At 40.4% G+C, this 24207-nt stretch overlaps 1 protein-coding gene across 2 annotated transcripts in view; it reads left to right on the top strand.

Annotated features, from left to right (window-relative positions):
* LOC144691693 (E3 ubiquitin-protein ligase DZIP3-like) overlaps nt 1-24207 on the top strand; it is a 133487-nt gene that overhangs the window by 88623 nt on the left and 20657 nt on the right. For both annotated transcript variants that reach the window (XM_078560047.1, XM_078560048.1), the window contains exons 16-20: nt 5900-6039; nt 14504-14572; nt 18957-19053; nt 21470-21573; nt 22974-23064. In XM_078560047.1, coding sequence (XP_078416173.1) covers nt 5900-6039; nt 14504-14572; nt 18957-19053; nt 21470-21573; nt 22974-23064 — 501 coding nt within the window. The remainder of the gene's footprint in view (nt 1-5899; nt 6040-14503; nt 14573-18956; nt 19054-21469; nt 21574-22973; nt 23065-24207) is intronic.

Below are 24207 nucleotides of genomic sequence, written 5' to 3'. Positions count from 1 at the left end.
AACTATATTGCAGTTTCTTCACTGTCACTGGATCAGCACCCTGGAACTCCCTCCCGAACAGCACTGAGAGTGTACATACACCACATGGACTGCAGCGGTTCAAGAAGGCAGCTCACCACCACAACCTCAAGGACAGCAAATGCTGATGTTGCCAGCAATGCCCACATCACGAAAGAATAATAACAAATGTGAGTTTCAAGATGGGAGCACGTTCCTTTTCTCTTGTGCAGATTTTCTAATACGACAGATAACATCCTGATGGGGTTGATTTTAACTCTAAGTCATCTTAACCTGCAAGCAATTGAGGCAACCATACAAACCATGCAGGGGCCTGATTAATTTATTTAAATTGAGGTCCTGTTACATGAGTTGGATTCTGATTGAATTTTAATCTGAGCCTAAATAGGGGAGACTCTGAACGATTTTGTTATGATCTTGGTCTAGACCAGTAACTTTTTTTTTAAAAGAAGAAATCCAAAATCCCAGTTATTTACTGAAAGAATGAAGCCACAAGATTCCATGATTTAAAACAAAAGAAATTTTATTATACAGGAGTCAAACAAGGCAAACACTATATACTATCTTGGGTAGCCACCTATACTCTAAAACCTAGAATCAACATAAATTAAAAATGAATCAGCAGGCAAATTGCAGTCGATTATGAACTATAAATTACACATTATATGGCAGATACAACTAAGACAGATCTTATGAATTGGCTCAACGGTCCACTCTACATATACATCATCATCTTGGTCACAAAATCTTTCAAAACCCCATCTTCCTCACAAAGAATTTCAGCTCCTCTCCTTCTAGAATTTAGCCTGATCACCAGCCAACAGCAGCGCACAACCAACTCGAGTTCCACGGGCACCGTCTCACCAAAAATGACTTATATCTTCATAACCTCCTCAACTCTGCATATGACGGCCTAGGTGGCATAGATCCACCATGTCATCTTGAAGTAACAGCAACAGTTGCAGAAACTGTATAATTGCCTATTCTCAGCTTCTGGATCTAGCCTCCATCTTCTTCAGCCTGCCTGTACTGCACCACTGGGATCATCATCTGAGCTCTGATGGCTCTGTGTCCTTTTATATGGTTTCAACCAGGTTCGGTCTCCCCAGAAGTTTTGGTTTCCAATCTCCGTTTCGGCTATAGTTTCCTTAGAAATTGAAAGGGTCTGTTTCCTTTCTCTGTTTCCCTTTTCGGTTTTCCTTTCCAATTAATAACTGTCTCAAAAATTATAAGTTTTGAAACCACAGATTCCATCACACTATACCCGAGCGTTCCTCTTGAGAAATGGGTCAACAACATTTAAATATGGCCTTGTGGCTAGAATCGGCTGATGGCTTCCTGGTGTTGCTGGTGGACAGGATATTAACTTGCCAAAATGGTAGAGTAACAGTTCTGTTACTGAACTAACCATCCAGAGAACATGAATTCAAATCCTGCCATGGCAATTTGAGAATTTGAATTCAGTTCTTTTCAAATATCTGCTATCGGTATCATAAAATGGGTGAATCATTATATAACCCCAACTGGTTCACTAATGTCCCTTAGGGAAGAAACGTACAGTCCTTATCTAACCTGACTATGCTTTGTTACATTAATGTGCCTTAATCTAAACCTGTACTGAAGCTATTTATTTCTATACAATAGGCCTTATGATCCTTATTCTTTCTATAAATGAAAGGAGAAAAAGATAGCATTAATATACTGCCTTTCATGACCTAAGCATGTTCCAAAGCATTCTACAGCTCATACAGTACCTTTGAAGTGCAGCCATTGTTGTAATGTAGAGAAACATGGCAGCCAATTTGTGCATAGCAAGCTCCCACAAACAGGTATGACAAAAATGGCCAGATAATGTGTTTTGGAATTGTTAGTTGAAGGAGCAATAGAGCCAAGACACCATGAAGAATATCCCTGCCTTGTCTTTGAATAGTGCCATGGGATCTTTTATGTCCACCTGAGAGGAAAGGCTGGGCCTTGGTTTAATGTCTTATCTGAAGGAAAGTTTTGTGCGAAATTGTGTTATTTTATGGGATTGAATTTTACAGGGGGGGCAGTGGGGACCCACAACTCTCCCCCCCACCCCCCCCTCCCCTCCTAAATAAAAGATGGAGGTGGACCTACCTTCGCTTGGCCGGCTCACCACTCAGCCATTTAACAGCCATCGGGCCGCCCCCTGCTTGGGAGGAAGACCCACTTCCGAGAGCTGCCAGCCAACCAAATGGTTGGCAGTGCTCTGGTCCCAACAGTGGCACCAGGAGTGGTGATCACTGCTGGGACTGCTGTCAATCCTGAAGAAGGCATTCACAATGGAACCCAGACTTTAAGGTATGTCAAGAGTCTCACCGGGCCCAAATTAGCAAGCCCAAGTGAGGAGGTGGGGGCAGAGCATGTACTGGGCAGTGGGGGAAGGGAAGTGGGCTTTGGAAGACCTTGGAGGAGATGAGGGCCCTCTGATGGGCACAAGAGACCCAAAAGGAGGTACCTCATCTTGATGGCCACCAGCCTGATCAGTGAAACCTGCCAGACTGCAAACTTGGCATGGGCCTCTCGCTTATCGCAGGTAAAATCCAAGCAGCAGAGGGAGGATGCTCTTAAGTGACCATCAGTTGGCCTTTATGGGCCTCAAATGGTCCAAAGGCAGGCTGACCTCCTGACGCCTCACACGCTGTTGGTACAATTGCAAGGGGTCAGATGGGTATGTGTCGGAATGGCCCCCATGGCATGGCGCCCAATTCTAAGGCCCCCATCTCCCCACTTGCCAACCCGCCAAAAATCCAGCCCAAGGTGTTTATCCATGCCTCCTAAGGAACTCTGTTGAGACTGCCACACCTATTTCATGGAGTACTCTTAGAATCAGCCAAAAGTGAGTGGAGAGTCGATCTGGGCAGGAGAAAGATCTATATTGCAGTGATTAAAGAACAGTGTGCTAATTGTGGGCCACTGATCCTCACAATTTAAATTTTAATATCCCCAATATAAAAATGTGCTTTTAATAGAAGAAACAGTTTTTAGTAAGCATTCGGAAATTTGAAACATAGGTTCAAGCAGCTGTAATAAATGTAATGAGCCAGTGAAAGGGCTTAATATCAAAATAGATTTTCTGGAATTGTTAATGAAAACACATCCGCCATTTCACATGGCTAAGTTATCAAAGACTGCAAAGTGCTGCTTGGTATCAATATTTAATTTTGTTTTTCTGTCTTAACCATCCATTAAATCCATTAACCTATCTAACAATTTATTTCAAATGGATACCATTTGGAATGTATGGATTTAATGGCCTGGACAATTATCTGAGTTTTATATGCATGCAGAGCAATGTTTTAAAGACAATTTTCAGCTCTTTTCTGTAATCAAATAAACATAATGAAAAAAATTTAAAGCTTACATTGGAAAGATTTCACAGTTTCTTTTTTAATTATTTTCATCACTAGCATAATTTTGTGCATTGTCTTGCACAAGATTAGCAGAAACTAACTGCAATTATTGCTAAATATTAAAAGTTAAAAAGATTAAACTACATGGTTGCTCAGATAATTGCAGTGCTTTAAGACTAAATTTTATATCCTTTATATTTGATCTTCGTCTTAGCCTGCAGAGATCCTGTACCTATGAGGCAAGGATTTATTGTGCTCCCAGATCACTGCCATGCCTCCATGAGCTAATCACTTTGAACAGCAATTTAAGGGTGAATGCTTTTTTGCCCCACTTTTGTGGAACGCAACCTGGCTTGCAGTCAGGATTTGGACATCCAGCCCAACAAGAGATCAAACACATTCCTCCTACGATTGTAGTGCTATTTGTTGGTCCTACAGTGCATTTCTCCTATCGTGTAGCTTTTTGGTGCTTATTTCAGAATATTTTGTTTCTGCAGGAATGAAAAATTTCCACCATTTGTGGAATTCTGACTATGGGATCAAGGAATTAGGCCCTATTGATATTTTTTTCTGATCTGACCTTCGTCTCCACAGATCTGTATTTAAAATATACCTCTAAACATTTTAAAAGAGCACAATTTGTCTCAGCTTATGAATGCAACATCAGAAAGGGAACAGATTTGCCATTGATTCTGACAGATGGTGTTGAATGTGTACAGTGTTGCCTGCCCTTGACCGCCTATGCAATACATTGACTGTGTGGCTTAGTCAGACGTGATGCTGGAGCGTGAGATGCTGGGTGAGGAGGGAGGGATCAAATGCGGCATGTGAATGTCACAAAGCATAGGGGCAGTTCTGAGATCAAATGTGGCCTGGTGTGCAAGGCAGCCGGACAGGTGGGATATCACTGAGCTGCTGACTAGGAGGAAATCAGGTAGCTGGCAGCAATTTCCCCTTTCTCCCTGCTACTGGTACCTGCTGTCCAGGTCAGGCCACCTGGCAAACGTTTTTTCTCTCTCTCCCCAATGACCCCAGACTCCCTTTGGGCAAAAAACTCCCTTTCAGCCTGTTGTGTACCCTTGGCCTAAAGGCCTCTCTCTCTCTTGGACCAGCATGTGTGAATTTAGGGGTGGGAGACAGTCTTGCTGAACTTTTGTGTGCCAAGCTTGTTTTCTTGGTTATAAAGCACCAAATAATAGGCCTTTTCTCTACTTGTGTCCTAATCCCTGTATTCTCTAACACTGCTTAACTTCATTGACCAGCAAGGAAAGTTGAACATGACTGCTTTACTGAAAATTAGCATGAACAATTGTTTTGACAGAAGACATAGCGCACTCGATTTACAATTTTGTTTTAGCAAACTTTCTGAAACGAAGCAAAAATGTAGCTTACATTAATTTGGAGATTGTGGCTGCCACAATATGTTTGGAAAAATCAGTTAAGTGATTGAATGTTCTTATATACATAACAACAATTATTTATGAATGGGCTTTAAGATAAAACATCCCTATGTGCTTCACAGGAGCATTATAAAATATTATAAGATAAAACCAAGCCACAGAAGGAGATCTTAGGTCAGATGACCAAAAGCTTGGTCAAAGAAGTAGGCTTTAAGGAGTCTCTTAAAAGAGGAAAGCAAGGTAGAGAGGCAGAGAGATTTAGGGAGGGAATTCCAGAGTTTAGGGCCTTGCCAGCTGAAGACACAGCCACCAATGGTGGAGCGATTAAAATCAGGGATGCTCAAGAGGCCAGAGTTTAAGGAGTGCAGATATCTCAGAGGGTTCTGGAGCTGGCAGGGATTATAGAGATAGAGAGGGGCTAGGCCATGGAGGGATTTGAAATCAAGGATGAGAATTTTAAAGTGGAAGTATTGCTTAACCAGGACCCAGTGTAGGTCAGTGAGCACAGGGATGATAGGTGAATAGAACTTAGTGTGATTAAGGATACAGGCAGCAGAGTTTTGGATGTCCTGAAATTTACAGAGGGTAGAATGTAGGAGGCTGCCCAGGACTGTATTAGAATAATCATAGATGAGGGTTTCAGCAGCAGATGAGCTAAGGTAGGGGTGGAAATGAGCAGTATTACAGAGGTGGAAATAGGCAACCTTGATGATTACCCACGTATGTGGTCATAAGCTCATCTTGGGGTCAAAACAGACTTGCTCAGGGATGAAATCAATGGCTTTGGAACTCATTTGTCATGGGGACCGAAGATAATGGTACTGGTCCACAGTCTTGATGATAGTAGAAGGTAAACAAAGGGAAAACTAATGTCCTATTTGAAGTTTAATAATTTCACCCATTTGAAGTCATTTAGAAACATTTCCACTCACTACAGATCATAAAAGTACTATAATTACATTATTTCTGTCACAATTTTTGACCATTAATTTTCAGACCTTTGTTTTCGGCCACTCTCATCCCTAGTTTCTGCAAGAACGTTCACATTTCAATTACAGATTATTTTAATGTATTTATTTAAAAGGCAATTTTCTCACCCCTCAGGGCCTTCAGCAAGAAATTGTAACCAACCAGCATCAACTCCAGGAGGAATCTTGCAAGCTGTTCCAGGAGCAGAAAAATCATCAAATACAGTTATTGAAAGTCAAAGAACAAATTAGAGTCAAAAGATCTCAATTTGAAAGGTACCATAGCATTTAAATAGAATGCAGTTGTGCATTGGTTGTAACAATTATCACTTTTACAATTTGAGCTATCTCCCAACTTTCTTTGGCTTAAGTAAATGGGAGTAGCATGCCACAGAATTAACGATTACTCTTTCACACCAGCTTGCAATATATAACCGTGTCTCTATTGAAAGGTGGAAAATGCTTTGCTGTCAGATCAGGTAGTTCAAGCTAAAATTAGTAAATTAAGTTTATTTATATGACTCATAATTACACAGAAGCAAAAGACTACAGAAAATCAACAATGCAATGATTGAATTATGCAACTTTATTCTGTCTCAGAAAGATGAAAAGAGCCTTTTTCAGGATCACTTAACTGAGACTTGAATTAATGTTATATGAGGGCTTCTTTGCCCCACAGAATTGTGTCTTGCCATCATGACAAGGGAAATAGAGGTTGCAACAAATAAAACTGTAGGGTAGGGAAAACTAATAGCAAATATATTCTTTCCAGGCAAGTTATTGACTACATCATCTCAAAAGTCCTCTCAGTAATCATATAAACTTGTTATTAAGCCACTTGATTTTTTCAAACAAAAAGTGTGTTACAAAGACCGACAACACTTGATGAATTGTAATTGCTTTTAACACCTAACTTACACATCTGTGGTTTGCCACTGATTTATTATAATCTAGATTTGCATGCCCACTTTTTCCTGCCAGAATTATACACTGGGGGCTACCTTGAAGCTGAATTATGTACTTGTTGATGTTACTAGCTGCAGGAAGTGGGAGCAATGCATAACTTGTGCAACTTGGGGACCACTCCCCAAACTTCAGTGAAATGACTTCCATGTTCCTGCCCATATAAAATTGTTCACATTGGAATGAACAGGGTTGACAGATTAAATTGCCTGCCCTTATTCTGTGCTTTGTTATTTAACTAAATATGAATTTTCATTCACATTGAGTGTCTTACAAAGAGTAAGTCCCTGCACACTGAGTGAACGCACTGTGTTTTGTGTCACTCTTTCCCATCTCAGCACCAAAATTGTGTGTTTTACAATAAAAGGAGAAGCATTTTCAACGGGGTTTCTAGGCATCACCAAGGTTGGTTTCAGTGATATTTGTCCACCCCTTAAACTATTCATTACCTTCCTGTCTCTTTACTACTTCTGAACAATTATTTCCACCCCCACTCCACACAGATCTTCAGTACTTTCCATGCCAACAATTCACCATGTATTGCTGAAAAATACATTTTGTCGAAGCTTTTCATTTTGCACTCATCAGGAGGACAATCGCAAGAATACCAATGTCAGGGGAAGGAACAACTTTATACTTGAACTATGTTGTTGATATCCCGAATTTGACCTTTGTTGTACCTCTATCTCAGGTATACAAATAGTCATTTGGTAGTACAGAACTTGAATATTGCTGAAACAAAGACCAAACAGCAGATGGTGAAATTTGAATTCAATAAAAATCTGGATGATGACATCTGGTTCACTAATGTCCTTTAGGGAAGGAAATCTGCCATCGTTACCTGGTCTGGCCTGCATGCTTCATCAGGGAGAGGGGAACTTGGTGAATTTCTGGCCTACATGTGACTCCACAGCAATGTGGTTGACTCTTAAATGCCCTCAAGGGCAATTAGAGATGGGCAATAAATGCTGGCGTAGCCAGCGACGCCCACATCCCACGAGTGCATAATAAAAAATAATTTTTTTAAAACCTCGGAATTCTGAAGTTGTTCTCCATTTAAGTAATACTCTGCTTTTTTATTCTTCCTGCCAAAGTGAACAACTTCATATTTTCCCACATTGACCTCCATCTGCCAGATTTTTGCCCACTCACTCAACCTATCTCTCAACCCTCAACTCAATCTGTCTGCAACCTCCTTACATCTGCTTTACAACATACTTTCCTACCTATCTTTGTTTCATCTGTAAATTTAGCTACCGTGCCTTCGCTGCGCTCATCTAAGTCATTGATGTAAATTGTAAAAAGTTGAGGCCTCAGAACGGACCCCCTGGGACTCCACTTGTTACATCCTGCCAATCAGAAAATAACCCATTTATGCTTGCTCTCTGTTTTCTCCCAGCCAGCTAATCTTTTCTCCATGCTAATATGTTACCCCCTACACCATGAGCTTTTATTTTCTGCAATAACCTTTGATGTGGCATCCTATCAAATGCCTTCTGGAAATCTAATTACAGTACATCAACAGACTCCCCTTTATCCACGGCGCAAGTTACTCCTTCAAAGAACTCCAATAAATTGGTTAAACATGATTTCCCTTTCTCAAAAAAACCATGCTGACTCTTCCCAATTACCTTGAGTGCCCAGCTACAACCTCCTTAATGATTGATTCTAGCACCTTTCCCACGTCAAGCTAACTGGCCCATAGTTTCCTGTTTTCTGCCTCCCTCTCTTGAATAGAGGGGTTATATTTGCTACTTTCCACTCTGATGAAACTTTTCCAGAATCTAGCGATCCTTGGAAAATTAACATCAACGCATCTACTACCTCGTTAAGACCCTAGGATGAGATCCATCAGCACCCAGAGGCTTGTCAGCCCACAGCAACAGCAGTTTGTTCAGCAAGGCTTTTCTAGTGATTGTAATTTCACCAAGTTTCCCTCTCCCTTCTACCTCTTGATTTACGGCCATCACTGGAATTTTTTTTTATATCCTCTATCGTGAAGACAGAAGCAAAATATTTGTTCATTTCATCTGCCACTTCCTTATTATCTACTATGACTCTCCATTCTCACCCTCTAGAGGACCAGCACCCACTTTACTTATTCTTTTCCTTTTTAAATACCTGAAGAAGCTCTTGCTATCCGTTTTTACGTTTCTAGCTAGCTTCTTCTCATACTCTGATTTCTTTCTCCTGATTAAACTTTTAGTAATTCACTGCTATACTCTATATTCTGACCAATCATCTGACCTGTCACTCATCTTTGCGCAGTTATGAGCTTTTTCCTTAAGCTTGATGCTTTCCTTAATTTGCTTAGTTAACCAAAGATGGTGGCTCCTCCCCTTAGAATATTTCTTCATAGAAGGAATATGCTTATTCTGAAATATCTCCTTAAATGTTTCCCACTACTCCTCTATTGATCTGTCCTCTAGCCTGGTATCCCAGTTCACTTCAGCTAGCTCAGCTCTCATGCCCACATAGTTGCCCTTATTTAAGTTTAAAATACTAGTCTTAGGCCCACACTTCTCTCTTTCAAACAGAATGTAAAATTCAGTCGTATTGTGGTGGCTGCTACCTAGGGGTGCCCTTACTCTGAGGTCATTAATTAATCCAGTCATGTTATATATTTTAAAAATAATTAGTTGTAAAGCATTTTGTGACATGCTGAGGTCATAGAAAACGCTGTATGAATGCAACTTCTTGCCTTATATCTTCTGACAGCCCATTATGCATTAGCCAATCTTCCATAGCATTGCACTTCTTCTCATTGAGTTCTCTGCCCAAAGGCAGGTCCAACCCACAGCTCCATAATCTCCAGCCTGAGTAGAGCAAGGAGGCAGATCCTGAATTCGCTCCAGGTGGAACAGGGATCAAGCCCTGTGCTGTTGGCACCAATCTGATTCACACTGGCTGTCCAACCAATGATCCAACCGGCTCTCCAAGGAGTCTAAGTTGGTGCAGCAACATACACCTTTACATGCATGTTATAGTCTGCAGCTATGGATAAGGATGGTAGAGGCTCCAATTTCTTTCCATCACATGACTGACCAGGAATCTCTCCCGCACTTAATGCCTGCTATTGATGTATGTTGGAAGGATTTGCAAGATGATATTCAACCTCTTTGGCTGCATTGTGAACACACTTTCCTTGACCATCAAGTCCTGGAGTCCAACTCTAACCCCGAGCTCCTGGCTCATAAACACAAAGAACATAAAAAATAGGAGCAGGAGTAGACCATCTGGCCCATCGAGCTGCGCCACCATTCTATATAATCATGGCTGTAGATTTTAACTCCATTTTACATTTTACACCCCACTCCCCATGTCCCTTAATTCCCTGAGAGACCAAAAATCTGTCTATCCCAGCCTTACATGTATTCAACGATGCAGTATCCACAACCCTCCGGAATAGACAATTCCAAAGATTCACACCCCTTTGAGTGAAGTTATTTCTCCTCATTTCAGTTCTAAATGATTGGCCCCTTAGCCTGAAATTGTGCCCCTGGGTTTTAGACTCCTCAACTAGAGGAAGTAACCTTTCAGCATTTACCCTGTAAAGCCCCTCCAGAATTTAGTAGGTTTCAATGATATTGCCTCTCATTCTTCTAAAACTCCAGAGAATATAAGCTCAATTTACTTAGCCTCTCATAGCCCAGTCAATGCAAGTATATTCTTTCTTAAATGTGGTGACCAAAACTGCACACACTATTTCAGAGGTGGTCTCACCAAAACCCTGTACAATCGCAGCAGCACTTCTTTATTTTTGTACGGCAGTCCTGTTGCAATAAAGGCCTACATGCCATTTGCCTTCCTAATTGCTTGCTGCACCAGCATGCCAACTTTCTGCATGCCTTGTACAAGCACACCCTAGTCTCTTTAGACATCAACACTTGCAAGTTTCACACCTTTAAAAAAAAATTTTGCTTTTCTATTCTTGTGACCAAAATGAATAACTTCACACTTCCCTATATTATTCTTCATCTGCCACCTGTTCCCTACTCACTTAACCTGTCTATATCTCATTGCAGCCTCTCTGTGTCTTCTCCACAGCTTAGTTTCCCACCTAGCTTGGTATTATCAGCAAACTTTGATGCATTACTCTCTTTTTCTGCATCTAAGTCATTTAATACAGATTGTAAATAGCTGAGGTCCCAGCACTGATACTTGTGGCACTCCACTATTTGCTACCTGCCAGCTTGAAAGGGCCCCATTTATGCCCCCCCCACCTCTGCTTTCTATCTGTTAACCAATCCTCTATTCATGCTAAAATATTACCCCCAATTCCATGAGCCCTTAACTTGCCTACTAACCTTTTGTGTTGCACCTTATCAAATGCCTTTCAGAAATTCAGGTACACTACATCCACTGGTTCCCCTTTATCGACCCTACAAGTTATATCCTCAAAAAACTCCAATAAATTTGTCTAACAGGATTTCCCTTCAGTAAAACCATGTTAACTTCTAATCATTCTATGCTTTGTATCAACAGTTCAAAAAGTGTAACGTTCTCTCACAGGGCATCTGAAACCTGTGCGAGCAAGACAAGCAATTGTAGATCTGCACAAGAAATAGACTGAAGAAGCACCAATGAACAACACAATCAGAACTAGGAAGTGTCAGTTAAAATACTTAATTCAATGTCAAATTGGGTACAGAAAATAAAGAGAGGGAAAGGAAGTTGAGAATTGAGTTGAGAGAGAAATTGGAGAAAGAAAAAGGTTAAAAAAAGATGACAATAGTTAAGAGCTGAAGCAATGAGATTCCACAAAGTTAATTTTCAGTGCCAGAGAGGTTGTTTATAAGTGATATCAGTAATTGGCTAGCTTCATTCTTTCATGGGATGTGGCTATCCCTAATTGCCCTTGCTAGGTCATTTCAGAGGGCAGTTAAGAATCAACCACATTGCTGTGGGTCTAGAGTCACATGTCGGCCAGACCAGGTAAGGATGGCAGATTTCCTTACCTAAAGGACATTAGTGAACCAGATGGGTTTTTACAACAATCGATGATAGTTTCATGGTCACCATTACTGAGACTAGCTTTATATTCCGGATTTATTAACTGAATTCAAATTCCACCAGTTGCCTTGGTGGGATTTGAACCCATGTCCCCAGATCATTAGCCTGGGTCTCTGGATTACTAATCCAGCCACATTACCACTATGCCACCATCTCCCCATAAAACGTTACTCATACTGGAATGGACAAGCCCTAACTTATTTCGCCGAATTTAGTCCATATCTATGAGCTAAGTATAGCAACTTCACACTGCTCCATACTTTTGAATGGGGAAACAAACATTGAGATGCCAGTTTCAGGAAGCTTTTGAAGGATTAGCACATCTCAGAGAACAACTTCCAGATTTTTTCATTTAACTGCATAGTTACCAGAAATTACTGTCTGACTTAAATAATCTGTACTGGGAAATTAAAAAGGTTTCCAGTACCCAATGTGAAACTTGACTGTGACAAAAATTAAACAATTTTATCAATGTTTCATTTATTTTTCTTTTTACCGCTATGCTACATGTGGTTAAATCCCAGGTTTACTCTCACAAAATGTCTACCTTGTTTTGATCCAGTATCTGCATAATATAGATTTTTTGTCTGTAATGGATATGGATATAGCTGCATAGATATTTTGTCGAGTAAAGTAGTGTAGGGAGGATTGTAAAGTGGCAGTGTGCTCAATTGTTGATCAAACTAAGTAGGAATGCAGGGAAGCCTGAATATTGGAGTTAAAATCAGAATGTCATGTGGGTGATGTGAAGGTTTGACAATTCTTCTACAGAAATAATTTCAGAATGAGTTGTATGTAAGCCTTGTGTTTTAAAATTAAATGATTTGACACAGATCAGATTTAAAACCCTCCTTGCAGTAACTGAGACAAAGCAGGGGTTAACAATAAGCCAACTATTGTTAACTGTTTCCCACAATAAACAGGGGAAATAAATAATTCATTATCTTACTTCAGAGGAGTAGGATATTGTCTGCCTCAAACATAGTCTTAGAAAAGAGTTTGGTTGACAAGCCCATCGATGAATCCCTGAACATAGAAAAGACTTGAGGAAGGAAAAGCTGCCCTACTTCCTACGAGAAAAAGCATAACAGGATGCATGTAAAGTCAGTTCAGTTAGATCTCGGAAGAGAGTCTAGCCTAGCGAGATTTAATCCAACAATTCATGCTACCAGTCATTTGTTACTAAAATATTTGCCGAATCTAACTATTAACATAACCTAGCTAAAAATTCAAGTCTGAAGCTCTTTCAACTGACAAAATAATGCAAGCAACAGAGGTGTTAGTTAGAGGTCATTTCAAAATTCAGGGTTTTTTTTAAATAAACTTAAATTATGATGAAGAAATTCATTGCATCTTTCTCTCCGCACGTTCTGAAATTTACAGATCAGGAAGAACTACAAATACGTGAGTAATCAGTAATCTGGTCTTTTTCTCTCACACTATAGAATTTTCAATTGTGTGAGGCGGTGGGCAAGCCCGCAATTATATGACACCAGTTAGCATGCTAGTTTGCTGGCGTGTTCCCACCTACAAGCCATTTGGAATATACCAGTTTGGGTGAGAAATGGCTGCCCACCTGCAAATGGTGTTTGAAATCTTCTAATTGGCAAGTGGGTTGCCCACAGTGGTCAGACCCCAGCCAGGGAACGGAGTGGCCTCTCGCTGTCGGATAAGGGGACAGTGCTCCAGTTAACTTTTTAAACCATCCCCTCCCAACCCCTGCAGCCACGACTTGTAACTGGCCACTGGCACTTTGGCAATTCTGGTCGGTTTTTAATTGCAGAAATTTTATAAGCTTTAAGAGGGCACCTCCATCTTGAGACTCTCTCTGTCACACACCTGCATCAGCAGCAGCCACCTCTGACAGTGGGGCTGCTGCTCTTTCAGTGGTTATTGGCCCTCCAACCATGGGAACAACCCCCCCAACTCTGCCATCCTTAATTGGATTGCAAATACACACCTGGCCACTGATTAGCATCTCTTCAAAAATCGGAACCCAACAATGGGGCCCCAAGCCAGAACGAACATCCAGCTCATATCAAAAACAGAATTACCTGGAAAAACTCAGCAGGTATGGCAGCATCGACGGAGAAGAAAAGAGTTGACTTTTCGAGTCCTCATGACCCTTCAACATAACTCAGTTCTGTTGAAGGGTCATGAGGACTCGAAACATCAACTCTTTTCTTCTCCACCGATGCTGCCAGACCTGCTGAGTTTTTCCAGGTAATTCTGTTTTTGTTTTGGATTTCCAGCATCCGCAGTAGTTTTTTGTTTTTATCCAGCTCATGTCTTCTGTTTAAAAAGCCTCTCTGTTTCTAAAAGAAAACCTGACCCAAATTTTGGTGGAAAGAAGTTTTTGAAATTTGACCCTGAGCTTTCTAAGATAAATAAGCAGAAATTGCTAAAAGCTAAAGAAAAAAACGCCAATGGTTCAGTTGCTGAATGGTGCAACCTAGGACAATAAGTAAATGGCACAGTGAGATTAGTTTTGAATTTTCTAGCAAAAAGCCAACACAAACAAGGCAGACAGAAAGGCCACTCTCTGGGACAATTAAAAGCTCACTCTCCTTGGGAGAATTATTTATTTCAGCCAGTTGCTAATTTTTGCCCAATGATGTAAGTGTGATGACTTTGAAAGTCATGGTATGCCAGATATATACCCCAGGTACAAGGCTGTTAAATATATTGATATGAATTTATAGATATTTCAGAATTCTCAAGGAGTTTTCATGGGGATTTCTTATGTACTTGATTATTTTTTCAGATATGAAAAATCAGTTAATGACAAGAATGAGGAAATTGTGAAATTAAAAAAAGAATTGCAAAATGAACAGTAAGTACTGTAGTTTATAACCTTTTTAAAGCATTTAATTTTTGAATATTGTTGGTAATTCTCCTGCTGTGAAAGTAAATGTGTTTGAATTTGCGTAGTAATCCAGAGTGAATCTATACTCTAGACTAGGCTGATTGAACTTTCGTGATTCAAGAACCAGAAAAGAAAAAGCATAAGTTAGGGCGGGGGTGGGAAGAGTGGAAGGTTTGTTAAGGAGCAAATAAAATAAATTCCCCCAAAATATATGCATTCATTATTAAAAGAATGAAGGCTTAATTTTTCAGAGACGAGAAACCAAATTTAAGACCCCTTTCTTCTTTGGTGTTGCAACATGGCCAAGAAGGACACTGGTTCTTATTGGACACCCAGCTGTAAAGTTACAGTGAACTCAAAACATTTAGATTAAATGGAGCAGAATGGAAGATAGGCTGCCTGTTTCGTGGTAACTGATAAGTGTCCTTTGTTATTCTCAATTCCTCGTATTGAAACTGTGCACATAGGCAGGGCAGCTAAACAAAAGATTCAAAGAGCTGCATTTTTGCCATAACTGAGTATATGCAGTTGACAAGTCACAAGTTGACCCATTCCTGCTCTAGACTAACAGTCCTAAAAGAATAAACAGAATGTTTCATCAGTAATGCTATATATTTCTAATTGACACTAGTGTAAAAGACTTTTATAACCTGCTCACCATTGGCCATGCCCTCAGCTGGGAAGGTCCTAAACTCTGGAAATCCATCCCTAATCCCTAAACAGGAAAGCCTACTTCAATGGGGAAGAACGGATCTGGGCCGAATAAATAGTAGTGAGAGATTGGCAGGAGAAAGGGTAGTTGAACAATGGACTATCTTCAGAGAATTCGGGCACAGTCAAGGTATATTCCCTCCAAAGGGATAAGTAGGGCAAACAAATCCAGAGCCCCCTGGATGACAAAAGAGATAGAAATTAAGGTAAAGAAGAAAAAGTGTGCTTATGACAGATGTCAAGTAGGAAGTACAGTTGAGAACCTTGCTAAGTATAGAAGGTTCAGGGCAGGTGAAAGAGCAAATAAGAGAAGCAAAGAGAGGGTATGAAAAGAGACTGGCAGCTAACATAAAAGGGAATTCCCAAGTCTTCTATAGGCATATAAAATGTAAAAGGATGGTAAAAGTAGGAGTGGGGCCAAAAAAGGAATTTACACATGGAGTCAGAGGGCATAGCTGAGGTATTAAATGAATACTTTGCATCTCTCTTTCCCAAGTGAGAAGTTGCTACCCAGGCCAAGGTGAAAGTAATTCAGACATTAGAAGGGTTTAAAATTGAAAAGGAGCAGATATTGAATAGGCGCTCTGCACTTAAAGTTGATAAGGCACCAGGACCAGATGAGTGCATCCAAGGATACTGAGGGAAGTGAGAATGGAAATTGCAGAGGCACTGGGCATAATCTCGCAGTCTTCCTTAGATTCTGACGTGGTGCCAGAGGACTGGAGAATTGCAAATATTACACCCTTGTTCAAAAAAGTGTATAAGAGATAAGCCTAGCAACTACAGGCCAGTCAATTTTACTTCTGTGAAGTAACTTCTAGAAACAACAATTCAGGACAAAATTACAAGTCACATGGACAAATGTGGGTTAATTAAGAAAAGTCAGCATAGATTTCTTAAAGGAAAATCGTGTTTAGCTAACTTGCTAGAGTTTTTTGAAGAGGTCACAGAGAGGGCTGATGAGGGCAGTGATGTTAATGTGGTGTACATGGACTTCCAAAAGGCATTTGATACAGTGCCACACAACAGACTTGTGAATGAAGTTAGCGCTCATGGAATAAAAGGGACAGTAGCAACGTGGATATGAAATTGTCTAGTGACAGGAAATAGAGAATAGTGGTTAATGGATGTTTCTTGGACTGGAGAAAAGTTTGTAATGGAGTGCTACAGGGGTTGGTGTTGGGACTCTTGCTTTTCCTGATATATATTGATGTCCTAGACCTTGGTTTACAGGGCATAATTTCAAAATTTGCGAATGATATAAAACTTGAAAGCATTGTGAACTGTGAAGAGGATAGTGTAGAACTTCAGAAAGATATAGACAAGTTGGCAGAATGGGTGTACAGGTGGCAGATGAAGTTCAATATGAAGAAATGCGGGGTAAATCATTTTGGTAGGAAGAACATGGAGAGACAATATAAAATAAAGGGTACAACTCTAAAGGGGTGCAGGAGCAGAGGGACCTGGGTGTATATGTGCAATAAGTCATTGAAGGTGGCAGGAGAGAGTGATTAATAAAGCACACAGTATCCTAGGCTTTATTAATAAGGGCATAGAGCAAGGGAGTTAGGTTGAACTTGTATAAGACTAAGTACGGCCTCAGCTGGAGTATTGTGCCCAGTTCTGGGTGCAGTACTTTAGGACGATGTGAAGGCATTGGAGAAAATGCAAAAAAGATTCACAAGAATGGTTCCAGGGATGAGGAACTTCAGTTATGAAGATAGTTTGGAGATGTTGGGACTGTTGTCCTTAGAGAAGAGAAGGCTAAGAGGAGATTTGATAGAGGTATTCAGAATCTTGAGGAGTCTGGTCAGAGGAAATAGGGGGAAACTGTTCCCACTCATGAAAGGAGCGAGAACAAGAAGGAACAGATTTAAAGTAATTAGCTAAATTAGCGATATGAGGAAAAACTTTTTCATGCAGTGACTGGTTAAAGTCTGCAGTGCATTGCCTGAGAGTGTGCTGGAGGCATGTTCAATCAAAGCATTCAGAAGGGAATTAGACTGTTACCTGAAAAAGAAGAATGTGCAGGATTACAGGGAGAAAGCAGGAGCATGGAACTAAGTGAATTGCTTATTCATAGAGCCTGTGTAGACACAATGGGCTGAATGGCCTCCTGCAATGTAACAACCCTGTGATTCTGTAATCCTCTCTACTTCTCTTTCCTCCTAAGGCATTTGTTAAAGCCTACCTCGTTGTCTAAGCTTTTGGACTCTGCTCCAATATCTCCTTAGGTGTCTTAGTGTCAAGTTTTGTTTCATAATGTCACCTTTGAAGCACTTTGTGATGTATTGAGCAGTTAAAGGTGCTATATAAATAGAAGTTGCTATTGTCCTGAAATAACTGCGTATGCAATGTCATTCACATGCAGTTTCAGAGCTATAGATTGCATGAGGTATATCTAATGAAAGACAAGTTCAACTTCAAATAACAATAAGTACAAATAACTTATGATGTGAATCCTAAAAAAGATGGAAACTGACTGTTCATTGTGTTTCCCCAGTCTCTACACAAATATAATTAGAAATACTGGCTAAGTATGCAGTGTATCCAGCCAGTAGCTTTTTCTGTCAGAATCAGGCAGCTTTGTATAGGTTGCCAGACTGATCTCAAGTATTAAAAGGAATACTTATTAAATACGAAGAAATGCAAGGTAAATCATTTTGGTAGGAAGAACATGGAGAGACAATATAAAATAAAGGGTACAACTCTAAAGGGGTGCAGGAGCAGAGCGACCTGGGTGTATATGTGCCATAAGACCCCTTATTAAAAGGAATTGAACTTCCTGAAACATATGGAACCTTTCTATAAGTGACATTATTATGGAGGACTGGAGAGAAAGAGATCCAAGACGGGATTTGTGATATCCTAAGTTAGTAAGGAGCACGTATTTCTAACAATTTTTGTTATGTATAGATTGGAGGAGTACCACAAACATATAAGTACTTCTTTCAAACATACCATTACTTTTAAGGTATGGGCCAGATTTTCTGACCTTTGGTAATGAGTGATTAGGATGTGTAGTACCACATATCTATGTGCACTCTTTTTTTATAACCACAACACCCCAGCAGGCAGCCTTGCTTGTTGGTGCGCAGATCAGAGGGTCCGGCACAGAAGTTGATTGGCGGTGCTTCCAATTTTCCTGTCATCTAATCAATTTACCCTTTTTCTCAAACCAGTAACAGATTACGATGTACAGAATTCATATCTTTTAAGCTCCGCTTAAAAGCCTAAACCCCTGATTTTCCTAAGATTATCGATGAACGCGATTGTATGTGTTACCGTACAATTGCTACCCCACAATTGGTAGAAAAAAGAGATTGTGTCATATTAAAATATTGTTCAATCATTTCACTTTATTTAAGGATGATCTAAAATATGTCATTTTACCTTGATATTTTCAGTGGAGTCCATACAGCTTCATATCTGTCTGGTTGTGTGTAAATTAAATTACTAATATGGATGAAACTTCAATTTAACTTCATATCAGACTGATCTGTTTAACCTGTCATGTCTCTTGTGGCATCTGCCTTTGACAAGTTCAGCATTTTGAGTTGCCTATATTTAGTTTGGGACAATAATCCGTTTATAAGCTTTGCAGCAAACAATATTTTATGTACTCTTGGCATTTTCACAGAGAACAGTGGCGCCATGAAAAGCTACAACTGGAGGAAGAACTTGCAACTGCACAACAAAATGAAACAGAGAGTATGAGGAAAGCAATCAGTCAGGAGGTGAGAAGCCTGGCCAGGCTTTCACAGATTTGTTGATGGGTACTTACTGATACTTAGATATTAATTTTTAATGCTGTCTCAGTCTCCATTTCAGCTTAAGTCAAGTATGTCAACAAAACATCAGAAGATGTAGTATTATGGCTTGAAAAACAGCTTTTGTTTCCATTTCTTGAAATTTAATCTCGAATTAAGTGGTAGCTGATCTGGTAGTTTTTGAATTTGTTGAAAATTATGAACAATATCATAGTTATTCCATCAGTAAGCTATGTTTATGGGCAGCTTCTCTTCGGCATTCTATTGCATGCAGCAAAGCTTAACTGTTTTGCATTATTCCAAAAAAGATAAGAAAAAGTATCATTGCTTTTATTCTTTCACTTGATGTCGACATCGCTGGCTAAGCTAACATTTATTGTCCATCCCTAATTGCCCTTGAGAAGGGCAATCAGAAGCCGCCTCCTTGAACTGCTGCAGTCCGTGTGGTGTGGGTACACCCACAGTATTGTTAGGAAGGAAGTTCTAGGATTTTGACCCAGTGACAGTGAAGGAACGGCGATATAGTTCCAAGTCAGGATGTTGTGTGGCTGGAAGGGGAAATTGCAGGTGGTGGTGTTCCTATGTATCAGCTGCCCTTATCCTTCTAGGTGGTAGAGTTCACAGGTTTGGAAGGTGCTGCTGAAGGAGCCTAGGTGAGTTGCTGCAGTGCATCTTGTAGATGGTACATACTGCTGCCACTATGCGTCAGTGGTGGAAGGAGTGAAGGTTGAAGGTGGTGAATGGGTTGCCAGTCGAGTGGGCTGCTTTGTCCTGGTTGGTGTCAAGCTTCTTGAGTGTTGCTGGAGCTGTACTCATCCCAGGCAATTGGAGATTACTTCACCATACTCCTCATTTGTGCCTTGCAGATTGTCAACAGGTTTTGGCAAGTCAGGAGATGAGATACTCACTGCAGAATTCCCAGCCTCTGACCTGCCCTTGTAGACACAGTATTTATATGGCTGGTCCAGTTCAGTTTCTGGTCAATGGTAATGCCCAGGATGTTGATAGTGGGGGATTCAGCGATGGTAATGCTATTGAATATCAAGAAGAGATGGTTATATTCTCTCTCGTTGGAGATGGCCATTGCCAGGCATTTGTGTGGCGCAAATGTTATTTGCGACTTACCAGCCCAATCCTGAATAATATCCATGTCTGATGAGACAGTAACTAGCCTGGTTGGGTTTGTTCTGCTTTTTGTATACAGGGCATACCTGGTCAGTTTCCCATATTGCCAGGTAGATGCCTGTGCTGTAGCTGTACAGGAACAGCTTGGCTAGTTCTGGAGCACAAGCCTTCAGTGCCATTGCCGGAATATTGTCAGGGCCCATTGGCTTTGCAGTATCCAATGCCTTCAGCCATTTCTCGATATCAGTTGGAGTGAATCAAATTGGCTGAAGATTGGCATCTGTGTGTAATGGAGACCTCCAGAGGAGACCGAGATGGATCACCCACCTGGCACATCTGGCTGAAGATATTTACAAATACTTCAGTCTTGTCAGCTGCACTGAAGTGCTGGGCTCCCCCATCAATGAAGATGAGGGTATTTGTGGAGCCTTCTCCTCCTTAGTTGTTTAATTGTCCACCATTCATGACTGTGTGTGGCAGGACTCCAGAACTTAGGTCTGATCTGTTGGTTGTGGGATCACTTAGGTCTATCTATCACATGCTGCTTCCTCTGTTTGGCATGCAAGTAGTCCTGTGTTGTAGTTTCACCAGGTTAACACCTCATTTGTATGTATGCCTGGTGCTGCTGTTGGCATGCCTTCCTGCACTCTTCATTGAACCTGCAGCTTGATGATAATGGTAGAGTGGGGTATATGCTGGGCCATGAGATTACAGATTGTTGTTGTATACAATTCTGCTGCTGCCGAGGACCCACAGCGCCTCAGGGATGCCCAGTTTTGAGTTGCTAGATTTGTTTGTTTGAAGTCTATCCCATTTAGGACAGTGATGGAGGCTATTCTCAGTGTGAAGTTGACACTTTGTCTGCACAAGGACTGTGCGGTGATCACTCCTACCAATACTGTCATAGACAGGTGTATCTGCGACAGTCAGATTGGTGTTGATGTGGTCAAGTAGATTTTTCCCTCTTGCTGGCTCCCTCACACACCTACCACAGACCCAGTCTAGCAGCTGTGTCCTTTAGGACTCAGCCAGCTCGGTCAGTCATGCACTCTTGGAGATGGACATTGAAGTTCCCCACTCAGAGTATATTCTGTGTCCTTGCCACATTTTAAAATGAAATGAATATCTATCAGGGCAAGTAATATGCTCTTGATTCTGTGCCTAAGTGTAATTTGTAATTATGTTCTTTATAAAAGTAGACTTGAGCTAAAGTTGAACTGAAGGAATACATACTGAAGAGATTATGTTTCTGTGGCAGAGTCTTTTGCTGGAGATGCGCAGAGATTTCTTGCTCAGGAACCTGGAGGATGCCCTGCTGGAGACAGAACATCAGATGAGAATGCTTGGGGAAAAGATGACAGGGTATATTTGTTTGATTTTAATGAATTCTACTGAAAGTTGTCTACTATTTGACTCATAACTATAGGCTGTTTATATCATATTAACAAGGCGAATCTATGCCTCATTAAACTCTGTAGGCAATGCACTCATCAAACTAACAAATGATTGTTTAAAACTCAACTCTCCAAATTTTTGACAATCATTTTTTTAAAAATTTTGGTTGCTCAGAAGTAGCATTTTGTTTTTGGTTCCATTAAGAACCATTGGTTAGGCCGCACATAGACCATGTTTTTCTTAACACAATCCGAGGCAGCTAAGCTTTGCAAAGAGAGCCTCAAACAGATCTTCGGCCCATTTTTTGCTTATTCAAAGAACTTAAAGTCTGTTTCGGCATGGGCCCCAGGCAGTTCTTTTTCTGCCTTTACCAAAATGCCCTTCAGTGCACTCTGATGCATAATGTTTAAGAATATAAGAACTAGGAGTAGGAGTAGGCCATAGGGCCCCGTGAACCTGCTCTTCCATTTAATGCAATCAGGGCTGACCCTCAACCTCAACTTCCATTTTCCTACCCGCTCACCTTAGTTCCCTTAGTACCCAAAAATCCACTGATCTGAGCCCTGAATATAATCAGTGACTGAGCACTGAAATCCCTCTGCAACAGAGAATTCCAAAGACACTCAATCATCTCAGTGAAGAAATTTCCTCTCATTTCAGTCTGCAATGGCCATTCCCTTCTGGAACTGCTAGACTCTCCAGCCAAGGAATACAGCCTCTAATCATCTACTCTGTCAAGCCTTCTCAGAATCTTGTGTGTTTCAATGAGATCACCTTTCATCCTTCAAAACTAGAGTATAAGCCCATTCTACACAACCTCTCCTCTCATTCCAGGAATCAATCTGGTTTCACCCCCACCCCGGCTCTAAGCTAAGTATATCCTTACTTGGCAACAGAAACCAAAACAGTACACACTACTCCAAGTGTTGTCTCAGCACAGCCCGGTACAATTGTAGCAAGAACTCTTTATTCTTGTACTCCAATCCCTTTGCAATAAGGGCCAACATACTATTTTCTTTCTGATATTGCTTGCTGTATCTTCATGTTAACTTTTGTGTTTCTGGTATAAGAACACCAAAATCCCTCTGAACACCATTTAATAGTTTCTCAACATTTAAAAGATATTCTGTTTTTTATTCTTCCTACCAAAGTGAATAGCCTCACATTCCCCCATGTTATACTGCGTCGGCCACCTCTTTGCCTGCTCACTTAACTGTATGTTTCGGCAGGCTTTTTGTGTCCTCTTCAAAGTTTACTTTCCTACCTAACTTTGTATTGTCAGAAATATGAAAGAGGCTTGAAAAACGGGTGCAGCACCAATTCTAGGCTGAATGTTTACATTGTACACATGTATACTAAAATTGCAGGCAGATTGCTGACCCGTCACAGATACAGGCTGCTATAAACAAGTGGGAAGCTGTTGCTGCTGATCTCAGAAGCAAAATTGAATACACAAAGGTATGTCTAAATTTTACTACCTTTTCTTTGCTTTGAAGAGTATTGTATCATAATTTTGTAAATAAACCTGAACTAAATTAATAATGAGTCTATTCAAACTGCCACTAAAATATATCTATGAATTTCATCCTTATTTTAATACATTTTTCCTTTTATGAAAACCTTGTACTGTGTTGCTATGGTGTCCCTGTTGCAAGTTAAGCAAATAGTAGGTTGCATAAGCAGACCTTCATCTCTTACCAAAATTACCTCACATATATCTGTATTGAAATTTGTTTTCCATTTACATGCCCATTCTGTAAGTTTATTAATGTCTTTTTGGAATTTACTGCAGCCCTCCTTAGTATTAACTGTCCCTCCCAATTTGGTGTCATCTGCAAATTTAGAAATTGGGCCCTTGATTCCAAAGTTTAAATTGTTGATATAAATCGTGAACAACAGTGGTCACATCAATGATCCTTGTGAGATCCCACTTTCCACCTTCTGAATAGCTTCCCTTTACTCCTACTCGCTGCCATTTGTCTTGAATCCAGATAGCTATGCATTTTACTTTTGATCACCTTAGTTACCCATCACATTCAGTCCATTCCTAAAGTTAAAAACATCTCTATGTTTTTCTTTGAAGATTATGATCTGGGCACTTTCACTCCACAAAGCCTCTCCTGTTGCCATGACATAGATGTGTAGGGGGAGAATTGGGAATTAATAAAATTTAAAAATTGCAGGCTTATAAGGAAAGAACAGGAAACTAATTGAATAGCTCTTTCAAAGAGCTGGCATAGGAACGATGGATGGGATGAGTAGCCTTGTTTTGTGCTCTCTGATTCTGTGAACACTGCTGTTGAGATATATTTGTGGTTTGCTTTGAAGCCAAGTTGGCTTCATTTGAAGACCTCCGATCAAAGCAGTTCTTTGCTATTACACATGCAAACAAATTATCAAACAATTTTCCTATCCTGATAGAATGTGAACACCAGCTTTGTTGTCTTTTTTTCCTTTTGATACTTAGCATACATACTAGATAGCTTGGTTCCAAGGACAACTCTAGAGTATCTGACAAGCCTTTTTAAGCATTTAACAAAGGGCTATGAGGGAATTTCTGATATAATTAAATTGTGCATATGAGTAATTATTTCAGTACAG

This window comes from Cetorhinus maximus, chromosome 16 (genome assembly GCF_964194155.1).
Source record: "Cetorhinus maximus chromosome 16, sCetMax3.hap1.1, whole genome shotgun sequence".
Classification (NCBI taxonomy): Eukaryota; Metazoa; Chordata; class Chondrichthyes; order Lamniformes; family Cetorhinidae; genus Cetorhinus; species Cetorhinus maximus.
Note: the sequence above shows the minus strand (reverse complement) of the source record. Positions and strands in the feature narration are given on the sequence as shown.